The sequence below is a fragment of the Paroedura picta genome, chromosome 9 (assembly GCF_049243985.1).
Source record: "Paroedura picta isolate Pp20150507F chromosome 9, Ppicta_v3.0, whole genome shotgun sequence".
Lineage (NCBI taxonomy): Eukaryota > Metazoa > Chordata > Lepidosauria > Squamata > Gekkonidae > Paroedura > Paroedura picta.
Window position 1 is genome coordinate 22,706,412 of NC_135377.1, and position 20,100 is coordinate 22,726,511.

The following is a 20,100-nucleotide window of genomic DNA, read 5'->3' on the forward strand; positions in this document are numbered from 1 at the left end:
GGTACTACAGTCAAGTTTCTCAGTTATTGTTGTTGTTGTTATGTGCGAAGTCGTGTCCGACCCATCGCGACCCCATGGACAATGATCCTCCAGGCCTTCCTGTCCTCCACCATTCCTCGGAGTCCATTTAAGTTTGTACCTACTGCTTCAGTGACTCCATCCAGCCACCTCATTCTCTGTCGTCCCCTTCTTCTTTTGCCCTCGATCGCTCCCAGCATTAGGCTCTTCTCCAGGGAGTCCTTCCTTCTCATGAGGTGGCCAAAGTATTTGAGTTTCATCTTCAGGATCTGGCCTTCTAAAGAGCAGTCAGGGTTGATCTCCTCTAGGACTGACCGGTTTGTTCGCCTTGCAGTCCAAGGGACTCGCAAGAGTCTTCTCCAGCACCAGAGTTCAAAAGCCTCAATTCTTTGACGCTCGGCCTTCCTTATGGTCCAACTTTCGCAGCCATACATTGCAACTGGGAATACCATAGCCTTGACTAAACGTTCTCAGTTATAGTTTGTAGCGAAACATTTGGGCTGCAGTGTGATTCTTACAACTGCCTTCTGGGGGGGAAAAAAGCCTAGGACATCGATTGAAAAATTGCCAGGATATATCTTAGCTCTTATAGCTGCATCTGAAGCTGAAGCTGATACTGACACCAAACTGGGAAGGTACTATATAGATAATGTGACCCTAAAAATAATTTCTAATTACCGTCTGTGGCTGTCTAGTAGGAAGGGTATTTAAAGAGACTGGATTGTTCCTTGCACAGGAGCGTTCTAAAGAGGATGACAGTCTGGAGTCTTTATTGGACAACGTGGTTGGACTGCGGCAGATGCTGGAATCTGCTGGAGATCCTTGTCCCCTGAGTGACCAAGATGTGGAGCCAGTTCTACCTCCACCAGAATCTCTCCAGAATCTTTTCAATAACAGGTAAGGTGCACAAATATCCCTCTTTTTAATGCAAGAGAATTAATAAAATGAATGACATTCTGCTTTGTGTGTTGCTTCATTTAAATCAGGGGTCGTCAACCCGCGGTTGGCCTCGGTACCAGGCCGCCAGCAGCCGCGCCTGCCTCTACCCTTACCCACAGCGGGAAGTTTGCCAGGCCCCAAGCGAAGCGGCCACCAAAGCAGCCGTTTCGCTCGCAGCCCGGCTACCTCTTGCTGTGATGGGGAGGGGGGGAGAGGCAGGCGTGGCCTCCAGCACACCAGCGGATTGGAGCTGCTTGCATGCGCGTTAGCACCCCCTGCTGGTGAAAACACGCATGTACAGCTAATCTGTGCATTTGCGTTAGCGCCACCTGCTGGTGAAAACGTGCATGTGCGGCACCCGGGCCAGCAGCTCTTCCCCAACCCCGGAGGCGGTCGTCAACCGGAAAAAGGCTGGGGACCGTTGATTTAAATGAAGGGCTCACCACGGTACAGCAGAAATTCCCTAACTCCACTGCCACTCCCCCCCCTCCCAAAGTGAACAAGTTGTGGTTTTGCAAATTTCCCGTCACTAATAAAATAACATTGTGAAAGTGTCAAGTTAATATATAGCAGGAGACTATCTCAAAGACATAATTGGTAAGAATTTGACCAAAGATCGCGTATCTGTTGGACTGATATCAACCAACAGGAAAGGAAACCACCTGAGGTTTGATGCCAAGTTGGTACTTGCTCAAAATGACAGAAATCCAAAGTTCTTGCAACGAGGACCATCTTTAAACCGCTTAGGGAGCAGTATACATATTTGGTTAAGGGCTAAGTGGGCGGAGAGTGGGCATGGCCAGTCCGGGTGAGGTCCCATTTGGGACGCGCTTTGCCTTGTCTTTATTGATTTGTTTTGATTTCATTCATTGGCTCTGTTTTTAATTGGCATAAATGGTTGTTATTGACTTTTTGTCATTGGTTTTTTTTTCACTGTTTTAGTCATGAGTTGCCTGGAACAGGTTTGGAGAGGTGGCAAACAGTTTTGGTACATAAACTTTCCTGTATGGATTGTACAGAAGAGCGGGAGAAGAAAATGCTTACCATTAATCAAAACTGCATTTGTATTACAGAACTGCATATATCTTGGCAGATGTCATGGATGACCAGCTGAAGTCTATGTGGTTCTCACCTTTCCAGGCTGAAGAAATTGAAACTGACCTCGATATGGTAAATTTATTTATCTACTTCCTTAATTTATACCCTACCTTTCTCCCCAAAGCAGCTTATATCGTTCTCTGCTTCTCCATTTTATCCTCACAGCAGCCCTGCTAGTAGGTAGGTTAATTAGGCTGAAGACGTGTGACAGGCCCAAGGTCAGTCAGCAAGCTTTTGTGGCAGAGTGGGGATTCAAACCCAGGTCTCTGAGACCCTAGTATGATACCACTACACAACGCTGGCAGGAATTTAATATTAATAGCAGGATTTTAATACTTGGGGGAGGAGGGATTATTGCTGTCCATAGCATTTGTTAATATCACGAGCAACAAAAAATTATGCCATAAGGAGGTAGAGGGATAAAACTGGTATCTGATAGCAAAGATAAACCTCTCTAAGCTTGCTTGTGGAGAGAGAGAAGACGGTATATGAGTTGAACAATAAATAAAATAAAGGGCAAATAATATTTTTAGGATGGAATCCAACAAAATATTTTAGAGGTGGCCAAAGGCTTGGATTTGCCCATAGACATGTTTTACTTTTTTCATACCTCAACTCCCATCCCACCTGCTCATCACTACGTCACACACTGCTCTGTCTGCTAAAATATTTATGCCTGCCCTTCCTAAATTCAGAGTGGCTAACAACAAAAGGCCAAATTGGGCGTGAGCCTGAATATTGCACATCTAAGCACAGCCCTCATTCTGTGTAGTGGAAATAACTCATTTTCATCTTAAATTCTTTGCAAGAAATCAAAATGCTGTCATTTTATTCATTTTGCTTATTTAACTCACAAAGCACCCAGCGGTGGATTTGTGGTAACATTTTTGTGATTAATAATCTGTGCTGGAATACTGGCCTAGTCAAGGGTATGAGACCTGGATGATCAGCCTTAGGTATTCCTTGAGATTTACACACCTGCTACTTTTACTTGTAGCTCATTGTCTTCAAGATCTTGGAAAGCAGCTTCATGCATTATGTAGCACATATTTACCCAGATAAGCTACGTGCAGCACACGGCCAACACGGCCTCCTTTTGTTATGTCCACCTATTTATGTTTGAAGGTGTATTTTCTGTTTCTTGTACACACAGCCTACATTTACAAGTTAAAAATGTGAAGTTAAGAGGCTGAAATGGCTGATCTGAATTAGTCATGTTAATTGTTGCTTCCTTGCTCTGAACCAATACGGAAGGGACAGACAGTAGCTTCACTGAAACAAATTAATTGGTTTACTGAAGCACAGGAATAAAAGAGAATAAAAATAGAATATAAGAGAGAATGGAAAGAATGCCTAGAAACACTGCAGAACAAAAGCCAGTGATAAAATAACTAATAGTTTTTATGGGAATGTATTTTAATTTCCATCGTTATAGCCTTTGAATTCCCCTAACACATTCTGTTGCTTGTAAAAACTCAGTTCTGCAAGTTACTGTAGGTGTGATCAACAGTTTTCATAGTTACCTCTCAGAGAATCCAAAAAACATCTATTTCTCCAAGGCATAAATGAGTAATTCCGACCACTCAGCAGGCTACAGGGAACTTTTTCTAACTTTTCCTTGGTCAAGGGGTTGCTGGGTTGCTACACCACTCTTCAGGGCTGAGGACAGAGGTATGGGCACAGTTTTCCCTACACCTGTTTACTTTGTTGCCTAATTGAAGGGGACAAAGTTTAAGTTCTTCCAACATTTGTCACATCCCCAAATGAGTGCCCTCTGTCTCCAGTCATATCATCTAGCTTGATTCTTGGTGTCATCGACATTTGGATTTCAGGTGTTTGTCTTTTTTTCTCTTCTCAGAATATGTCAGTGGATTTGGGACTCTTAAGATACCAGTTACTGTGTAGGGTACCTTTTTGAGTCATGGTTCTGTATGTACATAGTTCTGGGAATCCCCCTTATGTAGAAGGTTGTATTCTTTGCAGTTCATGTATAGGTGACTTTGGTTCAGGAGAGCAGACACGCCTCTCTTTACATTGGGCTCTTCACTGCAGTTCTTGGCATGTTTTTGGCAGTAACAGCAAGTAGTTTTGGAAAACACAGTGCAGGGAACAACAGAAACAAAAACCTGCACTGGCTCTATGCTTCAAACATGAAATAAGCTTGTTTTAAGAAACTACTTGCAACCCTTTTTCAAGGCACAATACCTTGTAGAGTTAAAACATCTAGGGGTTTTCTGTGCTTATAGAAATGCATTTTAAAAGACCCATTTCTGAGCAGATATCTTTCCTCAGTGCTGAGAGACAGTTTCAGTTGTTTACATGTTTGTTCCTGGACTGACCCTGCAGCTGAACAGTAATGCAATAAAAATAACCCTCTATTCTTTGTTCAACCCTTCCCAGCTGAAAAAAAAATTTCAGGATGAAATATCTGAACCAGGCCAATATTAGGTTAACTTTTAAGCATCTTAGGACAGGATTCCTCAGAGTTAGCAGGACTATATTAAAAAGTCCTACCCCCTCCATTGAGTTGCTCACTTAACCACCCCCAAAGTGTCATGCTCTTTTACTGGAATGCCTACCTTTGATTGTGTAAAGGGTTAAAATGCAATGGCTTCCTTCCTTTCACAGGTAAAGGTTGACTTAATTGACTTGTCAGAAAAAGGATGCAGTGATTTTGACCTGCAAGCAGAATTGGAGAGGTCATTTTTATCAGAACCCTCTTCTCCTGGACGGACAAAAACCACAAAAGGCTTTAAACTTGGCAAACACAAGCATGAGACATTCATAACAAGGTAACTAGCGGTTGTGCCTTATTGGGGATTGGGATTTCCTCATTGCAAGGGTGGTGAGGAGGTGCAAGTGTAGGATTGGATCCATCCAGTCCACACACCCCACCACCATTTTACTGAATTCCCCTGCTTGTTATAAGCCCCCATTACACGTATATTTTGCACATGCCTTGGTCCCATGAGCACCATGAATGGCCTTTTCGGTGGCTCCTCTTTCCCTTTTCACTAACAGAAAAGCTGACTGGATCTAACCTATATGTTAATTTAAAGGGACTTAATACACAAGTAACTGTACTTCAACACATGTCTGGAAAGCCAGGTTTCTCTTTTATCTTACATGATGATGACTACTCCATCCATGCAGATTAAACCATATGGTGTCTGTAAGATATCAGCTGTGTCTCAAAAGGGAAGCTGAAGAGCAAAGGTCCTATGGATAAAGAAAGTGGGAAAAACATGGGATTTAGCCTAAGGGTTACCTTATCCTTAAAAAATTGGGATTTCTTCATCTCCAACACATAACTAGATCTGCCAGCACAGAATTGGGATTTAGCCTAAGGGTTACCTTATCCTTAAAAAATTGGGATTTCTTCATCTCCAACACATAACTAGATCTGCCAGCACAGAATTGGGTGTGATAAAGAGAGAGACAGAACATAGAGGGAGGGTGACACAGAGCGGTTGGGCTTGGGAGTGCCACAGCTGTTTAGCCTTGTAGGGGAGAGAACGTGCCCTGTGAAGCCTGCCAGTATTCTGAAGAGAAACTAAGCAGCCCGTGCCATTAAATAAGACAATGTCACAGCCAGTCCCAATGAGTCATGAAAGAGGATGTCGGCATTCAAATACAGTCCTAAGAAAAGGCTGTCAGGAAAAAACAGCTGGTATTCTGCTTGTCTCCCAATCCAAAGAATTGAGGCTCAGTGCTAAGATTTGGCAGCCCTTGTAAGCTGTAGCTGCTCTTTTATACTTAAGACCCCTGTAAAACTTGCTTGAGCAATTTATTCTGATCTAGATCAGTAGGGAGGGGCAGTCGGAAAGAAGGGAAGAAACTCCTGTTTGATGTTTTGTAGGTGAGATGCCTTGCATTAACCTAAACTTACTATGCCATTATTTTGGGCCTCAATAGTGGGAAGTCAGAGTACATCGAACCCGCAAAGAGAGCCCATATCGTGCCCCCTCCTAGAGGAAGAGGCAGGGGAGCATTTGGCCAAGGCATCCGGCCTCATGATATCTTCCGTCAGAGGAAGCAAAATACAAGCAGGCCGCCTTCTATGCACGTGGATGATTTTGTGGCTGCTGAAAGCAAAGAAGTGGTTCCACCAGATGGAATTCCACCTCCCAAGAGACCACCAAAGGTTTCACAGAAGATCTCCTCACGTGGTGGATTCTCAGGAAACCGAGGAGGGCGAGGGGCCTTTCACAGCCAGAATAGGTTCTTCACACCACCTGCATCAAAAGGTATGTTCTTGGATCTCTTTGAGATATGTGGTCTTTAAGGAAGGGGGGAGCTCTCTGGGTTGGGGTTCCATTATCTAGAGCAGCGGTCCCCAACCCCCGGTCCAGGGACCAGTTGGTACCGGGCCGTGGCTCTTCCTTGTCCTCCTCCCCAGCTGCTGCCTCGGGGGCTGCCCTGACACTCTGCCGCTGGCTCACCTTTGGTGCTCTCCGGCGGCTGCCATAGCTGGGCCCCCCCACGGCGTGGCACTATGAAGCTGCTGCTGGGAGCACCCCCCAGTGGGTGGTGGGAAGTCAGGGGTGCCGGTGGGAAAGCAAGTGGAGCAGGGGCTCAGGTGGTGGCGGCAACATCCCTTGGCAAAAGAATACCCCCCCCTCCCCCGGGCTTCAGTAAAATTGTGTTGACCGATCCCCGGTGATAAAAAGGTTGGGGACCACTGATCTGGAGAACAAAAATTGAGTCCAATAGCACCTTTAAGACAAACAAAGATTTATTTAAGGCATGAGTCTTCATGTGCAGGCACACTTCCTCAGACAAAATGCTGAGGAAGTGCCTACACAAAAGCTCACACCTTGAATAAATCTTAGTTGGTCTTAAAGGTTCTATTGGACTCAGTTTTTGTTGTGCTACTTCAGACCAACACGGCTACCCTCTAGAATCTATAATTATCTGGAGAATTCTTCAAAGTATACTTCAGTTTAGCAATGCCACTGTATAATTTGTGATGTTGGTTTTCACAAGCAAAAGTGCTTTACATTATTTTGTTCCATCTTTCATCCATCCTGGTAGTATTCATATGTTATAGCTGGGATCTGAGGATTAAAGAGAATGGTTTCTTTAAGGTCACAATGAGGTGATGTGGTGGTAGTTGCCGGGTTTGAACTTACAGTTTCCCATCTCAGAGCTTAACTCTGTTCACCGGGCTACATTATTGTGCTACTTAACAGATTTAATTAAACATAAAGTACAGTTCAGCATTTTATGCATAATACTGAAACTTTCTATAATTGCTTTAGCCAGTTATCCTTGCTGTTTAGGAAATTACAGTCGGCGCGAAGGAGCTAGAGGGTCAAGTTGGAGTGCGCAGAGTTCTCCGCGAGGCACCTACAGTGAAAGCAGAGGCGGACAAAGCAATTTTAACAGGGGCCCGCTTCCACCCCTGAGGCCATTAAGTTCTGCAGGTATGTGGGTGTTCTTTAACATATTGGAAATATACATAGCATTAGCTGAACTTATGATAACACAATAAGGATTATCACATTTCAATTGGCCTTTCTCTTACAGTTGCTGCACTTAGTAAGTTTGCTCCACATGTAAGAATTCCAGTGGAAGGAAAAACCTGAATAACAGAGTTTTTCATTTCCAAGTTTTTTAATTAGGCCACATTAGTGGTGTCTCAGTAATGTTGCATGCTTGTGAGTGAAAGTGTCTGTCTCTTTGTCCCTGCTTTGTAAAATTTAAGTTCAGCTTGACCCCAGGCACCTGAGATCTTCAGGTGAAGGTGTGGGATATAAATTCCTAAATAAAAATTTGAAAATTACAGGATCTCCATTCTTGATTTCAGTAGAACTTTTCTGTAATTGGGTCCCCATTTTCTAGTGTAGAACAGAAAAAGTCTTAAGCCTTTATATATTAGTGACTGATTTGTCATAAAGATTGAAGTGCCTCCGTATTAGTTTGGCCCAACAAGGCTGTTTGAGATTTTTTGCTGTGTTGTATGTGCCATTGCCTCTGACGTATGGCAACCCTTATGAATAACCCCCAACAAAAATCCCATTGCTATGAATGCCTGTCTCCCCCCCCCCAAAAAAAAACCAATCCCATCATTAAGAATCTTGCTCAGGTCTTGCAAAGCGAAGGCTGAGACAGTGCTTCTCATGTTGGGGCTTCCTGTTTCCCTGCTGCTTTGTACTTTCTCTAGCACTGAACATTGTAACCTACATATTTGCCCCCATTTAGATTTTGATAGAAACCACTTATGCCCTGTTATTATCTTTTCTCTCACGTTAAGGATATCGTCCAAGTCCTCGTGATCGTGCTTCAAGAGGCCGTGGAGGAATTGGGCCATCTTGGGCAAGTGCGAACAGTGGCAGTAGCAGTGGCTCAAGAGGAAAATTCCTTAGTGGAGGCAGTGGAAGAGGACGCCATGTTCGTTCTTTTACTCGATAGACCATTTTAGAACATCCTGACTCTGACCGTTTCAAGATACCAATAGAATGCTTAAGTGCTCGAGGACCAATGCTAGACTTACTGATATCTGGGCCAGCAAGAAGTGGTTTGGTTTTGTTGGGAAGAATCAAATTTTGTTTGATACAAGATCTGAGATTTCAATAAAACATTTTTTTGTGTACTGTTGCCTGCATTTTCTGGCAGAATAGGACATAGCATGTCAGATGTACTGATTTAAGGCTTGCTTTAGCAGTGTCAACCATGTACGTAGCATCCATATCAAAGCCAATACTTTTGTGAAGAAGATACCTCTCCTATGAATTTATGGTACAATATAATATCTGGAGTGCTTTGCTTCCTTTTTCTGCTAGGGTGCAGTTTTTAAATCCTCACAATCTCATCCACTAAATAATTGCTATGGCTTTGCTCATTACAGCCATTTTTAAAGCTTTTGCTAGACGAATTTTCTATACTCTCTAGAAGTTGTCTATATAAAACCATGGGTTGGATTCTGACAATGCAATTCTTATAGCACAGTGGAAGCAAGGGGACTTTATTTATAGTTGGATTTATACCCCGCCACTTCTCCAAGGACTTGTGGCGGCTTTCTTTCAAGATGCTAGTGGGAGGAGGTTGCCAACTACCTGGAAAAAAATGACTCACTCCCTTAGAAGCAGTTGAAACAAACTTTTCATTGGCAGATGTGAACAACATCCCACTAAGCCTCTGTTCAAAGAGCAGCATATTTTTCTCTCTCCATGTGGTTAGCAACCTTATAGAGGGATGGATTCAACAGTTCTATTTGGATAAAGGTAAAGGTATCCCCTGTGCAAGCACCGAGTCATGTCTGACCCTTGGGGTGACGCCCTCCAGCGTTTTCATGGCAGACTCAATACGGGGTGGTTTGCCAGTGCCTTCCCCAGTCATTACCGTTTACCCCCCAGCAAGCTGGGTACTCATTTTACCGACCTCGGAAGGATGGAAGGCTGTCAACCTTGAGCCGGCTGCTGGGATTGAACTCCCAGCCTCATGGGCAAAGCTTTCAGACAGCTGCCTTACCACTCTGCGCCACAAGAGGCTCTTTCTATTTGGATGGAGTCATGGTATTTTTTATCCTGCTGAGGAAGGTTCTCAAGTTAGTTCTCATGTCTGATCAAATCTAGATCTGGTTAACCCTGAATCTTATTTGGAGTTAAAACAAGTGCCATTTCTTTATGCCCAGCTTCATCTGAAATTTTCCAGCTGTTTCACATATTCTCCCTTTAAACCTTGTACCTGATTTTTCAGTATCCAGTGCTGTTTCTGTCAATAGGTTTTTTAGTTTGCCATCTTTCCCAACTTTGCTGTTCTGAAGTCAGGTACACTCATCTAGCAGAAATCAACAGAAATGCTTCAGATTGTGAATGTGGAGTGGGAAATGACAAAGTAAATTAAATTCAATAGTCGCTGGGATAACATGGGAAAAAATCACAAAATGAGTTCACATGGCTCACTTTTCTGTGAAATGGCAATAATCAGCAACAGGGAGTTGCTCTGAGTACAAATAAAAAGGAAGCATTTGTACAAAAGATCTGCAAATGAACTTGGCACTAGCAGACTGTCAACAAAAGGCTCTGGCGTATGTAGATTTATGCTGTGGTCTCTTCCCTCTCCAACAGCTCCTCCTGGCCCTGGTAACACAGAATCCTTGGGCTGCAAGGAAGAGGGTACAAAATTGCCCTTTTCCTCTCACTGTCAACTTTCAGTAATTTGGTAGTAACTAGTCAGCAGGAAGGCAGGTTGTTAAGCCAAGAGATACTCAGTAATGAGTGCAAAGAAGATCCAAGGAGACTTCAAAAATAAAGGTTTTCTTGCCGGTGAACTCAGGAGGAGGTTGTGCTCAAATTGGACTTTCAGAATGCACTTGAAAGTAGCCTTTAGAGAAAAATACAGCTGTGTGGTGTCTTTACAAACCCAATATGATGCATAGTTTTCCTTACAGTGCTAAGGACATGGTCGCCAAAAGCTATTTATTTATTATCCAAAATAAGACACTAAACATCATTACTAGAATGACCTGCCACTTCTAATGTAATAGATGAAATGAGATCTGTAATGTGTATAATTTGAGTTTTCTGGTTGTTTGTATGAAGTTTTCAAATTGCCAAGAACAGCTGAAGAAATGGCATACCGATGTAATTAACTGTTCCTCTATGCATTGCATAATAGTTCCTAGAAGAGGAGAAAGTTCTGTTTTTCAGTAAATATATTTCATACTACAGTATAAAATATTAACACTAGGTTCCAAAGTTCAGGAGACAATTCCACATGGGGATTTTCAGCTCTACCCTGGCAGCCCCCTACGTAAGCTGGATGCAAGCCATAGGGGTTAATTGGGGGAAAATTATTTCTCTGAAATGTATCACAAATGCTACAGTAATATTACTCCTGTAAGAAAACTGGCTTATGCTTCTATCTTTACAAAGGATTTGTTATAATAAAGGCAATGCAAAGTCCATTTTTAAAGTCTGAGCCACTCATATATAGTTTATTTCCCTCTTATTTCCAATTCCATACTTTATAACACATCAGGTTTTAGCGTATTATGCTGGCCTAAACATATATTAAGGATCAGACAATAAATACTAGAATTTCCACACAATTCCATCCATTTTTGACATCTGGAAGTTGAGGTAGCTTCTGAATTATCTGGAAGCTAGCCACATTTGGTATTTGGGTTTTTTTGCTGTAACATCGATGCACCCCTCGAGTTGGAGCCCAACTATCAAAAAGACTTATAGTTTTCCTATGACCCTTGTGTGCACAAAAGCTGTATAGAGCAAGTGCTGTAATGTGCAGAAAAGCTGATAGGATGCAAGTATCTGTAGGGTCACTACAAAGAACAGCCTTTGCTCAACAATAGAACTGTTTTTTGAATAAGGGAAGTCCAGTCCTACCTATGAAAGATTCTTTAAAAAAAGATTTGAGCACCAAAGACAATCCCAAGAATATATTTGTATCTCGTATTAAATAGTTCTTTTTAAATTCACAATCGGTTCTGCTTAGATTTCCTAAAATGCTGTCCCTTCAAGACATAGGTGACGTCTGGTCTCTAGTGGAGAGGCTCCCACATGTGGCCTTTTTCAGTACTATTGGACTGCATCCCTTTTAGGTACATAGACGTGAGAAGAACACTTGCTAGTTATTCAGAGGAAACAGGAATTTGAGAGCTTCCTTTATATGATTGTAACCTCTCTTGGTTTTCGCTTCATGCCTTCCAGTCGAGTTAGTGGTCGGACGTTTGTCCCTTTCTTGTTGCCATCCTGATTCAGTCGGTTATCCTTCTGGAGGCCCTTCACAAGCTCCAGCAATTCCTGTTTTTCAAGTTCTACCTGCTCCAGTTCTTGACGGTGCTGCCTTTCAGTTGCCATCAGGGTACGTATATCGGACATCATCCTAGACATCTGACTCTGAAAAGCATTAACAGGTTAAATGAAAACAGGGTTAAACACTCATCAGAATTACGAACTTCAGAGGGTCACAATTTTCTCTATCATTTGTGACCCCCCCCCACCCAGGAATTCAGAAAAGGGCCAAGGTTCAGTGGCAGAGCATGCAGAAAATCCCAGGTTCAGTCCCTGGCACCTCCAGTTAAAAGAATTGGCAGTAGGTACTGTAAAACAGGGGTAGTCAACCCGATGTCCATGGACTACACTTTGCTCCACTATGCTGTTTTCTATTCTGGTGTTCACCAGGGTGAGGCACAGTGGCACACTGGTGTGCTTCGGGTCCCAGATGCTGTTGTGTGCATGGGACTCACTGGGCAGGGCCTTTCATACTTGCAGGGGGTGGCATTTAGAGCCTGCTGCCTTAGTAAGCATGGAAAGGACAGGAATGAGGGCTTCTAGTAGTTGGAGGGCTGCACAGCAAAGACAGCTGAAGGATAATTTCAAATCAGTCACACTTAGAAATGAGAATAATTATGAAGGTCTATTTAACGTTCATATGACTTGTTACTTCAAAAAAGTAAACGCTGTAGCTACTTGAACACAGAATAGTCATCAGGGCATAAATTGGACAGAGGCATTAAGTCACTGAAAGCAAAAAATTAGGGAAGCAAACTTACTTGGGAGGTCACTGTAGTACAATTGCGTACAAAAATTGTATATATACCTTAAGCTCTTCAATCTCATTTTGCAAAAGACTCTCTTTGAGCACCATATGTCTCCTTTGGGAATCTAATCTGGATTCCATCTCACGTTTTACTTCTTCCATTCTGCAGACCATCTCTGACCTAGAAAATATTTTTTTTCTTTCTTCAGCCTAAAAATGCAACATTGAGGCCACCTACTATTTCTATACACACACAGGAAAAACAAGCTGTTCTGACAGTATTTCAGATATTCATCACTTGTGGCAAAACGATTGCCTTCAAATACTGCCATCTTCCTGTTGTCCTGCATACATCACAAGTCTTTAAAAGCAGTTTAGCCTCTTGTTGAGAATCGCTCATTTCCAATAATGGCAGAAATAGCAAACAGAGGTTAGAAGAAGAGATGGTCTTTACACCCCACTGTTTGTAGCTTACAGTCTCAAAATGGCTTACAATCCCCTTTCCTCTCCCTACAACAGACACCCTGTGAGGTAGGTGAGGCTGAGAGGGCCCTGACATCACTGCTCAGTCAGAACAGCTTTATCAGTGCTGTGGCCAGCCCAAGGTCACCCAGCTGGCTGCATGTGGGGGAAGAACGGGGAATTAAATCCAACTCGCCAGGTTAAAAGTCTGCACTCCTAACCGTTACACCAGGCTCGCTCAAGACAGTTGCAAACTCTTCCAAGGACTTAACAGTAGTTCATCCTGCTTATTTTTCAATAGGTGTTTGTGTGCTATCGCACAAAAATGCATATATCTTAAGTAATTAGGTTTAGTAATAATTTAGGAAAGCTTAGCAACTCCACAAAGTGAAGATGTAATAAGAAAGAGCATCAAGACAAGATGGTTGAGGTCTGTGATCATAACAGTGTAAATACAGGATGCATTATTAGGGCATAGATAATGTGCCAGTGTTATTTTTAAAAATGGTAAATCCCATCAGGCTATTTTAACACCCTGACAACTTATCTTATTTGTAAGTGGATAGTGTTTGTTACCAGCTTCACTTACCAAGAAGATCAGTGCTGGCTGAGAAACTAAAGAAATAAGCTTGGAGATACCAGCAGAAAAGGATGGGAAGAATAGCAAAGCTGCAAGAAGATCAAGAAAAAGGGCTGAGTATTTTCTAGGCAGAGGTGCTTAATTGTTGTGCAAGTATGATAACATGCTGCAAATATTCTAACAGGGAGAATATCCTTAAGTTTGCATTAAAAAGTGGTCCATGCACTGAGGAATGCTAGAGAATGGGAAATGGTGTTAAGCAGACAATTGTCAATTCACTGTCCCTCTGCTAGGCTTCCCTGCTTCATATCTCTAGCCTTTCTTTTGTTCTGGAAAAACCATCCCTGCAAATTCCCTGAAAGGCTAAATCTTGATGGTTGGCTACACATAGTAAGCATTTACTCTGGCTTATAATGGCAATGACAGTTTCTGTGCCATTCTGTAGCTCAGAAAAAATGGATGGCAGTTTCTTTTTAACATTGAATAACTATCGTCCAAGGAGGGAGAAACTGGGTAATAAAGATTGACAAATTATAGGAAAGCCACACCGAAACTGAAAAATAGTACCACAAGATGGCAATCGTCACAGTTCATGAAGCTAACACTGCTAACCACCAAATGCATTACAGAAACATCTGAGTTTGTTTTCAAACATGTTTGTTTTGCACATCCATGAACACAGAGATCATTAAAATACTGGCAATTCAATAGATTCTAGTTGCAATAATCCATGAGTGCTTTTTGTTTCAAAAAATGTGAGCAGTCAGAGCAAACGAGAGAATATTTGCTCACCTGAGGAGTTCTAGTTCTGTTCTCAGCTCTGCCACGCAGTTGTGCTGAGCATCTTCAGTTCTGAGAATGCTGTATCCACAACCATTGGGGCATTCTCGGCTCCGGTACTCACACTCTGCCAAGTGGCTATCTAAGTTGCATCGTTGAACCTGAACTGGGCAGCCTAAACAGAAAGCAGACGATCAAAGGGGAAGTGGTAAGTAGTTTTCAGTGCAATCCTCAGCAGAGTTATGCCCTGCTATGCCTATTGCCATCAATGGATTTACAAGGGTGGTAACTCTTCTTAGGATTGTACTGTTTATTTTACATAATATCAGAGACAGAACTATTTCAACATCCCATGATAATCCAAGTAAATATCAAATGTTAACAAGCAAAAGACTTCCTGGGTTTTAGTTACCCAGCTAAGTCAGTGCTTTTCATGTTATCCATTATCCAGCCATGTGAGTGCCAAACTACATGGGACACAAGAGGTCCTTAATTAGGATTTCCGGTTTCTTAAAAAAAAAAGCTCAAATCATCCATGCGGAGCTGATATATTTGATCCGAAAAAGTAGCAATGATATGGGATCGAAAAATTCCCACTTCTATGCTGTCCACAGAAATGTCTCCACTTCTAAAAATGCACTGTGTCATTAAACTGATTAGAAATGTAATGAATGGATACAATACCATTGCTGATCTTGGATCTCTTACACCATGTCTATTTTAGTCCGAGGCTAGTGTTTTCTATGACTAGACAGGTACAAGAATTCCCATAGATGTGCAATAAGGGAATATTAGCTCCCCAAACGGTGGTGCCAATCCTCCATAAAAGCCTACTGTTTCAATTAATCCTAGCAAAATGCAGAGAGGAATTCACAGAGAAATGCCACTCAATAACAGCCACTTTCTTGATCTATATTCTAAAAACATGGAACTGAATTCAAAAGAAAATGGAAATTTACCATTTGTGTCCTATTTGCAAGGTAATAAGGCATTTCCTAAACATTTCTGCCTACCAGCATTAGAACAGGGGATCTGGCTGTATTTACACTCGCGTTCATGTCTGTCAATGGATTCCAGTGAACACACCATTTCACAGCCACGTTCTTTGTTTCTGCAGTGAAGCTGGAGTCGATTAAGATCATTCTTCATGTACCTGTTTCACACATCGATTTCATATCATCAATAACATGTCAAAATATACATATAGGCAGATTCCATTTTGAAATCCCAGTATATTAGAAAAAGAGACCAGCATTCAGATGTATTCACTCCAGAATTGGATGTGATTTCTACAAAACTTGATCATTAAAATCATTTTCCTAGTTGTATTCATCATTCTTTTTCCATTACATTTTTCCAGTGTGTTGCTATACTAATTTTGTCACAGTTGGTAAGTTTAGAACTGTTACGAAATCTCCATCAAGTATTAAGTCTTTTAAATAACAATATTATTACTATGGTAATCTGCAGCTTGTAATTTCAAAACACTATAACAAAAAACTTGAATTTTCTAGCATGTCTCAAAGATATATTTAAAATCTGTTCTATTAGCATGGCACAACCAACATTTATCGCCTCTATTTTGTATATTAAATTTATTCTGTCTTGAAACAACTAACCATTAGTACTGAATTTTAACAAATTAATTTGGAAGGGATGCTATTCCATATCAATTTCCAATCAGAAAGTGAGATATTTTGACTTAAACCATTTCCTACTGTTCCCAAAATGAATGGACTGAGTAATCGAGTTCTGCCAATATGTCACAGATTGAAATATTCAATAGTATAAAGGCAATGCATACAAAAGTCAGTGAAATACAGTTATAGGAGGTACCTGCCTTTCAAGAATTCCGGTGCTAAGTGAAAGTGACTAAACTTGTATCTAGGCCAGACAATTCCACCTTTGTTTTGATAAGCTGAAGTTAGTGTACAAAAAGAAGAGTTGGTTCTTATATGCCGCTTTTCTCTACCTGAAGGAGTCTCAAAGCAGCTTACAATAACCTTCCTTTTCCTCTCCCCACAACAGACACCCTGTGAAGTAGGTGGGGCTGAAAGAGCCCTGATATTACTGCTTGGACAGAACAACTCTATCAGTGCTGTGATGAGCCCAAGGTCACCAAGCTGGCTGCGTGTGGAGGAGCGAGGAATCAAACCTGGCTCACCAGATTAGAAGTCGGCATTCCTGACCACTACACCGTCCTACCATTGCATTTATAACGCTGACTATCAGAGCTAGTGATATGAGTAAAGTGCCTCAAGTTAGCTACACACCTGTAGAGAGGTCGGAGATTGGACAGATCAAGTGGCTGACGGTCCTCTGGGCAGTTACTGTAATGGACAAGCCATCCTTGTATGCAGGAAGTGCAGAAAGCATGTTCACAAGGAGCTTGCAGGGGATCTTCTAGAACATCTCGGCAAATGCAGCATAACAGGCCCTCGTTAACATAACCAACAAAGCGCTCAATGTCATAACCCATTCTTCGTACAGATCTTTAGCCTACAGAATAATGAAACACAGAATCAGTGTTGCTGGAAAACTACAACCATTTCTCATGCTGCCTTTGAAGATGCGTGGAATATGGTATCACACCTGCCTCTATAATGCCAAGTGTAATTGAACTAGTTTGGAAACTGATGTAGACAGAGCTCCCATGGAACCTCAGGTGGCTTTTTAATTTTGTATTTAATAAGCCACAAACTGAACTCCATTTTGCATGCCTACTTGTATAAAGAGCTCCTCTACCCATTAGCCAAGCTTCTGTTAAGTCACAGATTGTACAGAAACATCACATCACCAAGAAAATCTCAACAACCATAGCAGCCCCTGTGAGGACAGTGGGAAGTGGCCTTGGATGGACACTCGGGGGGCCCAATCAGGAGCCGCTTTGCGGCTCCTGATTGGGGCCCCCGAGTTTTTATCCCGGACAGGGCCCGCACTAACTCCTCCCCACTTGCCCTTACTCTTTTATTCCTCCCACTCCTCCGGAGCGGGGGGGGGGTTTTAAAGATTTTAAATGTTTTAAATTGTTTAAGTGTTTTAATATTCCCCACTTTGGGGAATTCCCCGAGTATAGAAAGACAGGATTAAAATATTCTGAATGAATAAAATACTTGGTGGGCCAGCATTCCAGAAGAGGTCAGGTAAATTCTGGAGGCTTTGCCAAGCAGAACTGTTTTGATGAGCATTTCTTTTAAATCTGGTGACTTAGATGGTTTATGGGCAAGTCCTTAACTTATTGTAATGAGATTTTAGCTTGGAGATTTTAATTGTGGCTTTACATTGTCTTGTACCCTGAGTCCTCTGGAGACAGGCAAATGAGAAGTCACAGCAAAATTGAGAGAGAGGAACAGTCTACCATGGTAAGCTCCCATTTTCCTCTCCTCCATTTTATCATCACAACAACCCTGTGACGTAGATTAAGCTAAGAAAGTGTGCCTGGCCTAAGGTCCCTGAGGAAAATGAAAACTTTAAAAATCATTCGAGATAGACAATATTAAAAAAAATAAAACTGAGTTAAGGGTCTGTTGCAGTACAGAATTAAGATCTGCTTTTTTGTTATCCGTTATATCGAACAGGACTGTAAATACAGAATAAATTATTATTATACTGATCATGTATATCGCAACATAAAATGTGCATGCCTTATTGATTATGAGAATACAAGGAGTTTATATATCAAAATATATTTTCTGTAGTTCACAACACTCAGCTGAACATCTGTCACAGGTGTAAATCTTTGAGAAGCAGCAGAGACACAAACTTCTTTTATCATGCTTCTTTAAAGCATTGCCAGTTAGACTGGAAACTGAATCAAAATGGGATAGAAAATAGTGGTAACAAAAGGGTTGTTCAATGAAAGGATAATAAATTTCACAGCTAAATAAATGTGGAAGATGTCATAGCGGCCTGCCTAAAGGACCTGAATTCCACTCTCGACTTTTTCTAAGTGTGCAAAGCCATAAAATAGATAAAAGGAAACCATGTCGGTTTTCCTAAAAAGTGGATTTTCTTGTTGCATAAAAGCAGTTGAAATAAAAGGAAACCCAACCCTCCTGCCCCTGGTCCTGTTAATTCAACTGCTTTTATATAATAAGAAAGTCCATTTTTCAGGAAAACCAACATGGGACTTAATCATGGACTTCTTTACACTGTGTCTGGTTTCTAGACACAGTGTAATATTACATTGTCTTTGGGTACTCTAATTTCTCCTAATAGTAACTCACTGGGATTGATACTTCATTTTCTTTTTCATCATTAAATGCACAAATAATGGAAACATGAAATCCAAATATAGTGTCTTATATATTCACATAAGCAGCTAGCTGTGCATCCTTTGCTTTATATTACTCTCCTACTTCCAGGTAGAAAGTGCAAAATGCATGCGTATTTTTTCCACTACAATCAGTAAGTGTTTAACATTGAGTTGATCATGCTCAGTGTATTCTGCTTATTGTTGACAAACTCTCAATGTTCCATAAAAACAATTAACCAATAGTAAGAGTATGTACCACAGAAACAGTATTCTTTTGCCCTGGCCCTTCAATATATTCACTATTCATCCTTCAAGTCTGTTTCCTTAAAGCTGTTTTTATAAAATGCAAGGAAGATCTCTTACCTCCAAGAATGAATTTTTTTTTAGTTTTGTTTGTACTATTCTCCTATGTGTTGAGACCATGCTGAAAATGCACCACTCATGTTACTCATAAGTCTAACTGAGCACAATGACATTTCTTTTCACCCAACAGAGTATATTAGTTTGCATTTTCCTTTGTATGTTTACTCAGAAATAAATTGCACAAAGCACAACAGGCCTTGCTTCTCTAGTCTACAGGACACCTTACAGTCTGCGGGGGGGGGGGTGAATTTTACTCCTCAGTAGACACTAGAGGGCGTCACCCCAAAGGTCAGACGTGACCCGGTGCTTGCACAGGGGATACCTTTACCTTTACCTTTAGACAAACATTAAGGATTATAGCCTGAATATACATTGTTCCCTGCTTTGGTCATTCCCAAAAGCAGATCCTGAAACCTTATCACAAAACCCATAACCCATTTCATAAACACAACTACCATGATGTTATTATCAAAATCACAGGTAGCTTTGCATGATACTAATCCCTGCTGTGAGCTTCTTATAGAAAATTTAGCGGGCGTCCCGTGGCGCTTAAAGCCGGAGAGAGGCTGTCCCAGCCTTTAAGCCAGAGCCCACTTCACGAGATGCCGCCTTGTCGCCTCCTGCGGACTAATGACACTCGGTCGGCCTTTGCAGGTGCGACAAGACCACAGGCTGCCGCACAAGGACAAGACCCACCCACCCACCTTCCCTCCCTCAATCAAGGCATAGTGCTCATAACGTTATTCTCACAAATGCACCAATGAAGCCCAAAGCCACACTCTCCGACGCCGGCCCGGCCACCTACAGCCACCCCCGGGGTTGGTCTCTGCCTCCCTCTTACTTCAAGAGACCCCGCGACCTCAATCTCTCCACCAGGGAGGGGCGCACTTCCCACCCCCGCCGCCAGGAGGAGAAGGAAATGGCCGCTTGCGGAGCCCGCCTCTCACCACAAAGCCTCCCACTCGGTTTGCAAGCGCCTTCGTCGCCTAGGCAACGAGGAAAAGTCGAGCGCGTTTTACGACACACGCCGGCCATATTGAGAAAGAGCGCGCGCGCTATGCGTGGGGGGGGGGGGGAATGGTTTGCCGGCCATGCGCAA

The 20,100-nt window shown here is 42.1% G+C and overlaps 2 protein-coding genes across 9 annotated transcripts in view; one reads left to right on the forward strand and one right to left on the reverse strand.

Moving 5' to 3' along the window:
* The window catches only part of VIRMA (vir like m6A methyltransferase associated), a 38,967-nt gene extending 30,317 nt beyond the window's left edge, over window positions 1-8,650 (forward strand). For 2 of the 4 annotated variants that reach the window (XM_077351877.1, XM_077351876.1), the window contains 6 exons: window positions 755-915; window positions 2,031-2,127; window positions 4,684-4,847; window positions 5,971-6,302; window positions 7,317-7,481; window positions 8,312-8,650. In XM_077351877.1, coding sequence (XP_077207992.1) covers window positions 755-915; window positions 2,031-2,127; window positions 4,684-4,847; window positions 5,971-6,302; window positions 7,317-7,481; window positions 8,312-8,469 — 1,077 coding nt within the window. In that variant the 3' untranslated portion in view covers window positions 8,470-8,650. The remainder of the gene's footprint in view (window positions 1-754; window positions 916-2,030; window positions 2,128-4,683; window positions 4,848-5,970; window positions 6,303-7,316; window positions 7,482-8,311) is intronic. The other 2 variants (XM_077351875.1, XM_077351879.1) reach the window with 1 other exon arrangement.
* Window positions 8,651-10,464: 1,814 nt separating this feature from the next.
* On the reverse strand, window positions 10,465-20,079 carry LOC143844585 (E3 ubiquitin-protein ligase NRDP1-like). 5 transcript variants are annotated; one of them, XM_077351889.1, is made up of 7 exons: window positions 19,843-19,902; window positions 19,002-19,062; window positions 16,657-16,882; window positions 15,397-15,536; window positions 14,396-14,558; window positions 12,622-12,742; window positions 10,465-11,918 (listed from the first exon to the last, which is right to left on the reverse strand). In XM_077351889.1, exons 3-7 carry the CDS (start codon window positions 16,860-16,862, stop codon window positions 11,685-11,687), a joined length of 864 nt encoding a protein of 287 aa, XP_077208004.1. In that variant the 5' UTR covers window positions 16,863-16,882; window positions 19,002-19,062; window positions 19,843-19,902; the 3' UTR covers window positions 10,465-11,684. The 5 variants fall into 5 exon arrangements, with proteins under 5 accessions (XP_077208004.1, XP_077208005.1, XP_077208006.1 ...); XM_077351890.1 differs by lacking the exon at window positions 19,843-19,902 and adding an exon at window positions 19,752-19,791; XM_077351891.1 differs by lacking the exons at window positions 19,002-19,062; window positions 19,843-19,902 and adding an exon at window positions 19,949-20,079.
* Between the last annotated feature and the right edge of the window lie 21 nt (window positions 20,080-20,100).

Excerpts from the sequence above, each read along its gene's own strand:
- LOC143844585 (XM_077351891.1), bottom strand. The coding sequence starts at position 16,862 with ATGGGTTATGACATTGAGCGCTTTGTTGGTTATGTTAACGAGGGCCTG. Across the intron at positions 12,743-14,395 it reads ACAGAACTAGAACTCCTCAG|GTCAGAGATGGTCTGCAGAA; the intron begins GTGAGCAAATAT and ends AATATTTTCTAG. Across the intron at positions 11,919-12,621 it reads ATGAGATTGAAGAGCTTAAG|AGTCAGATGTCTAGGATGAT; the intron begins GTATATATACAA and ends AATGCTTTTCAG.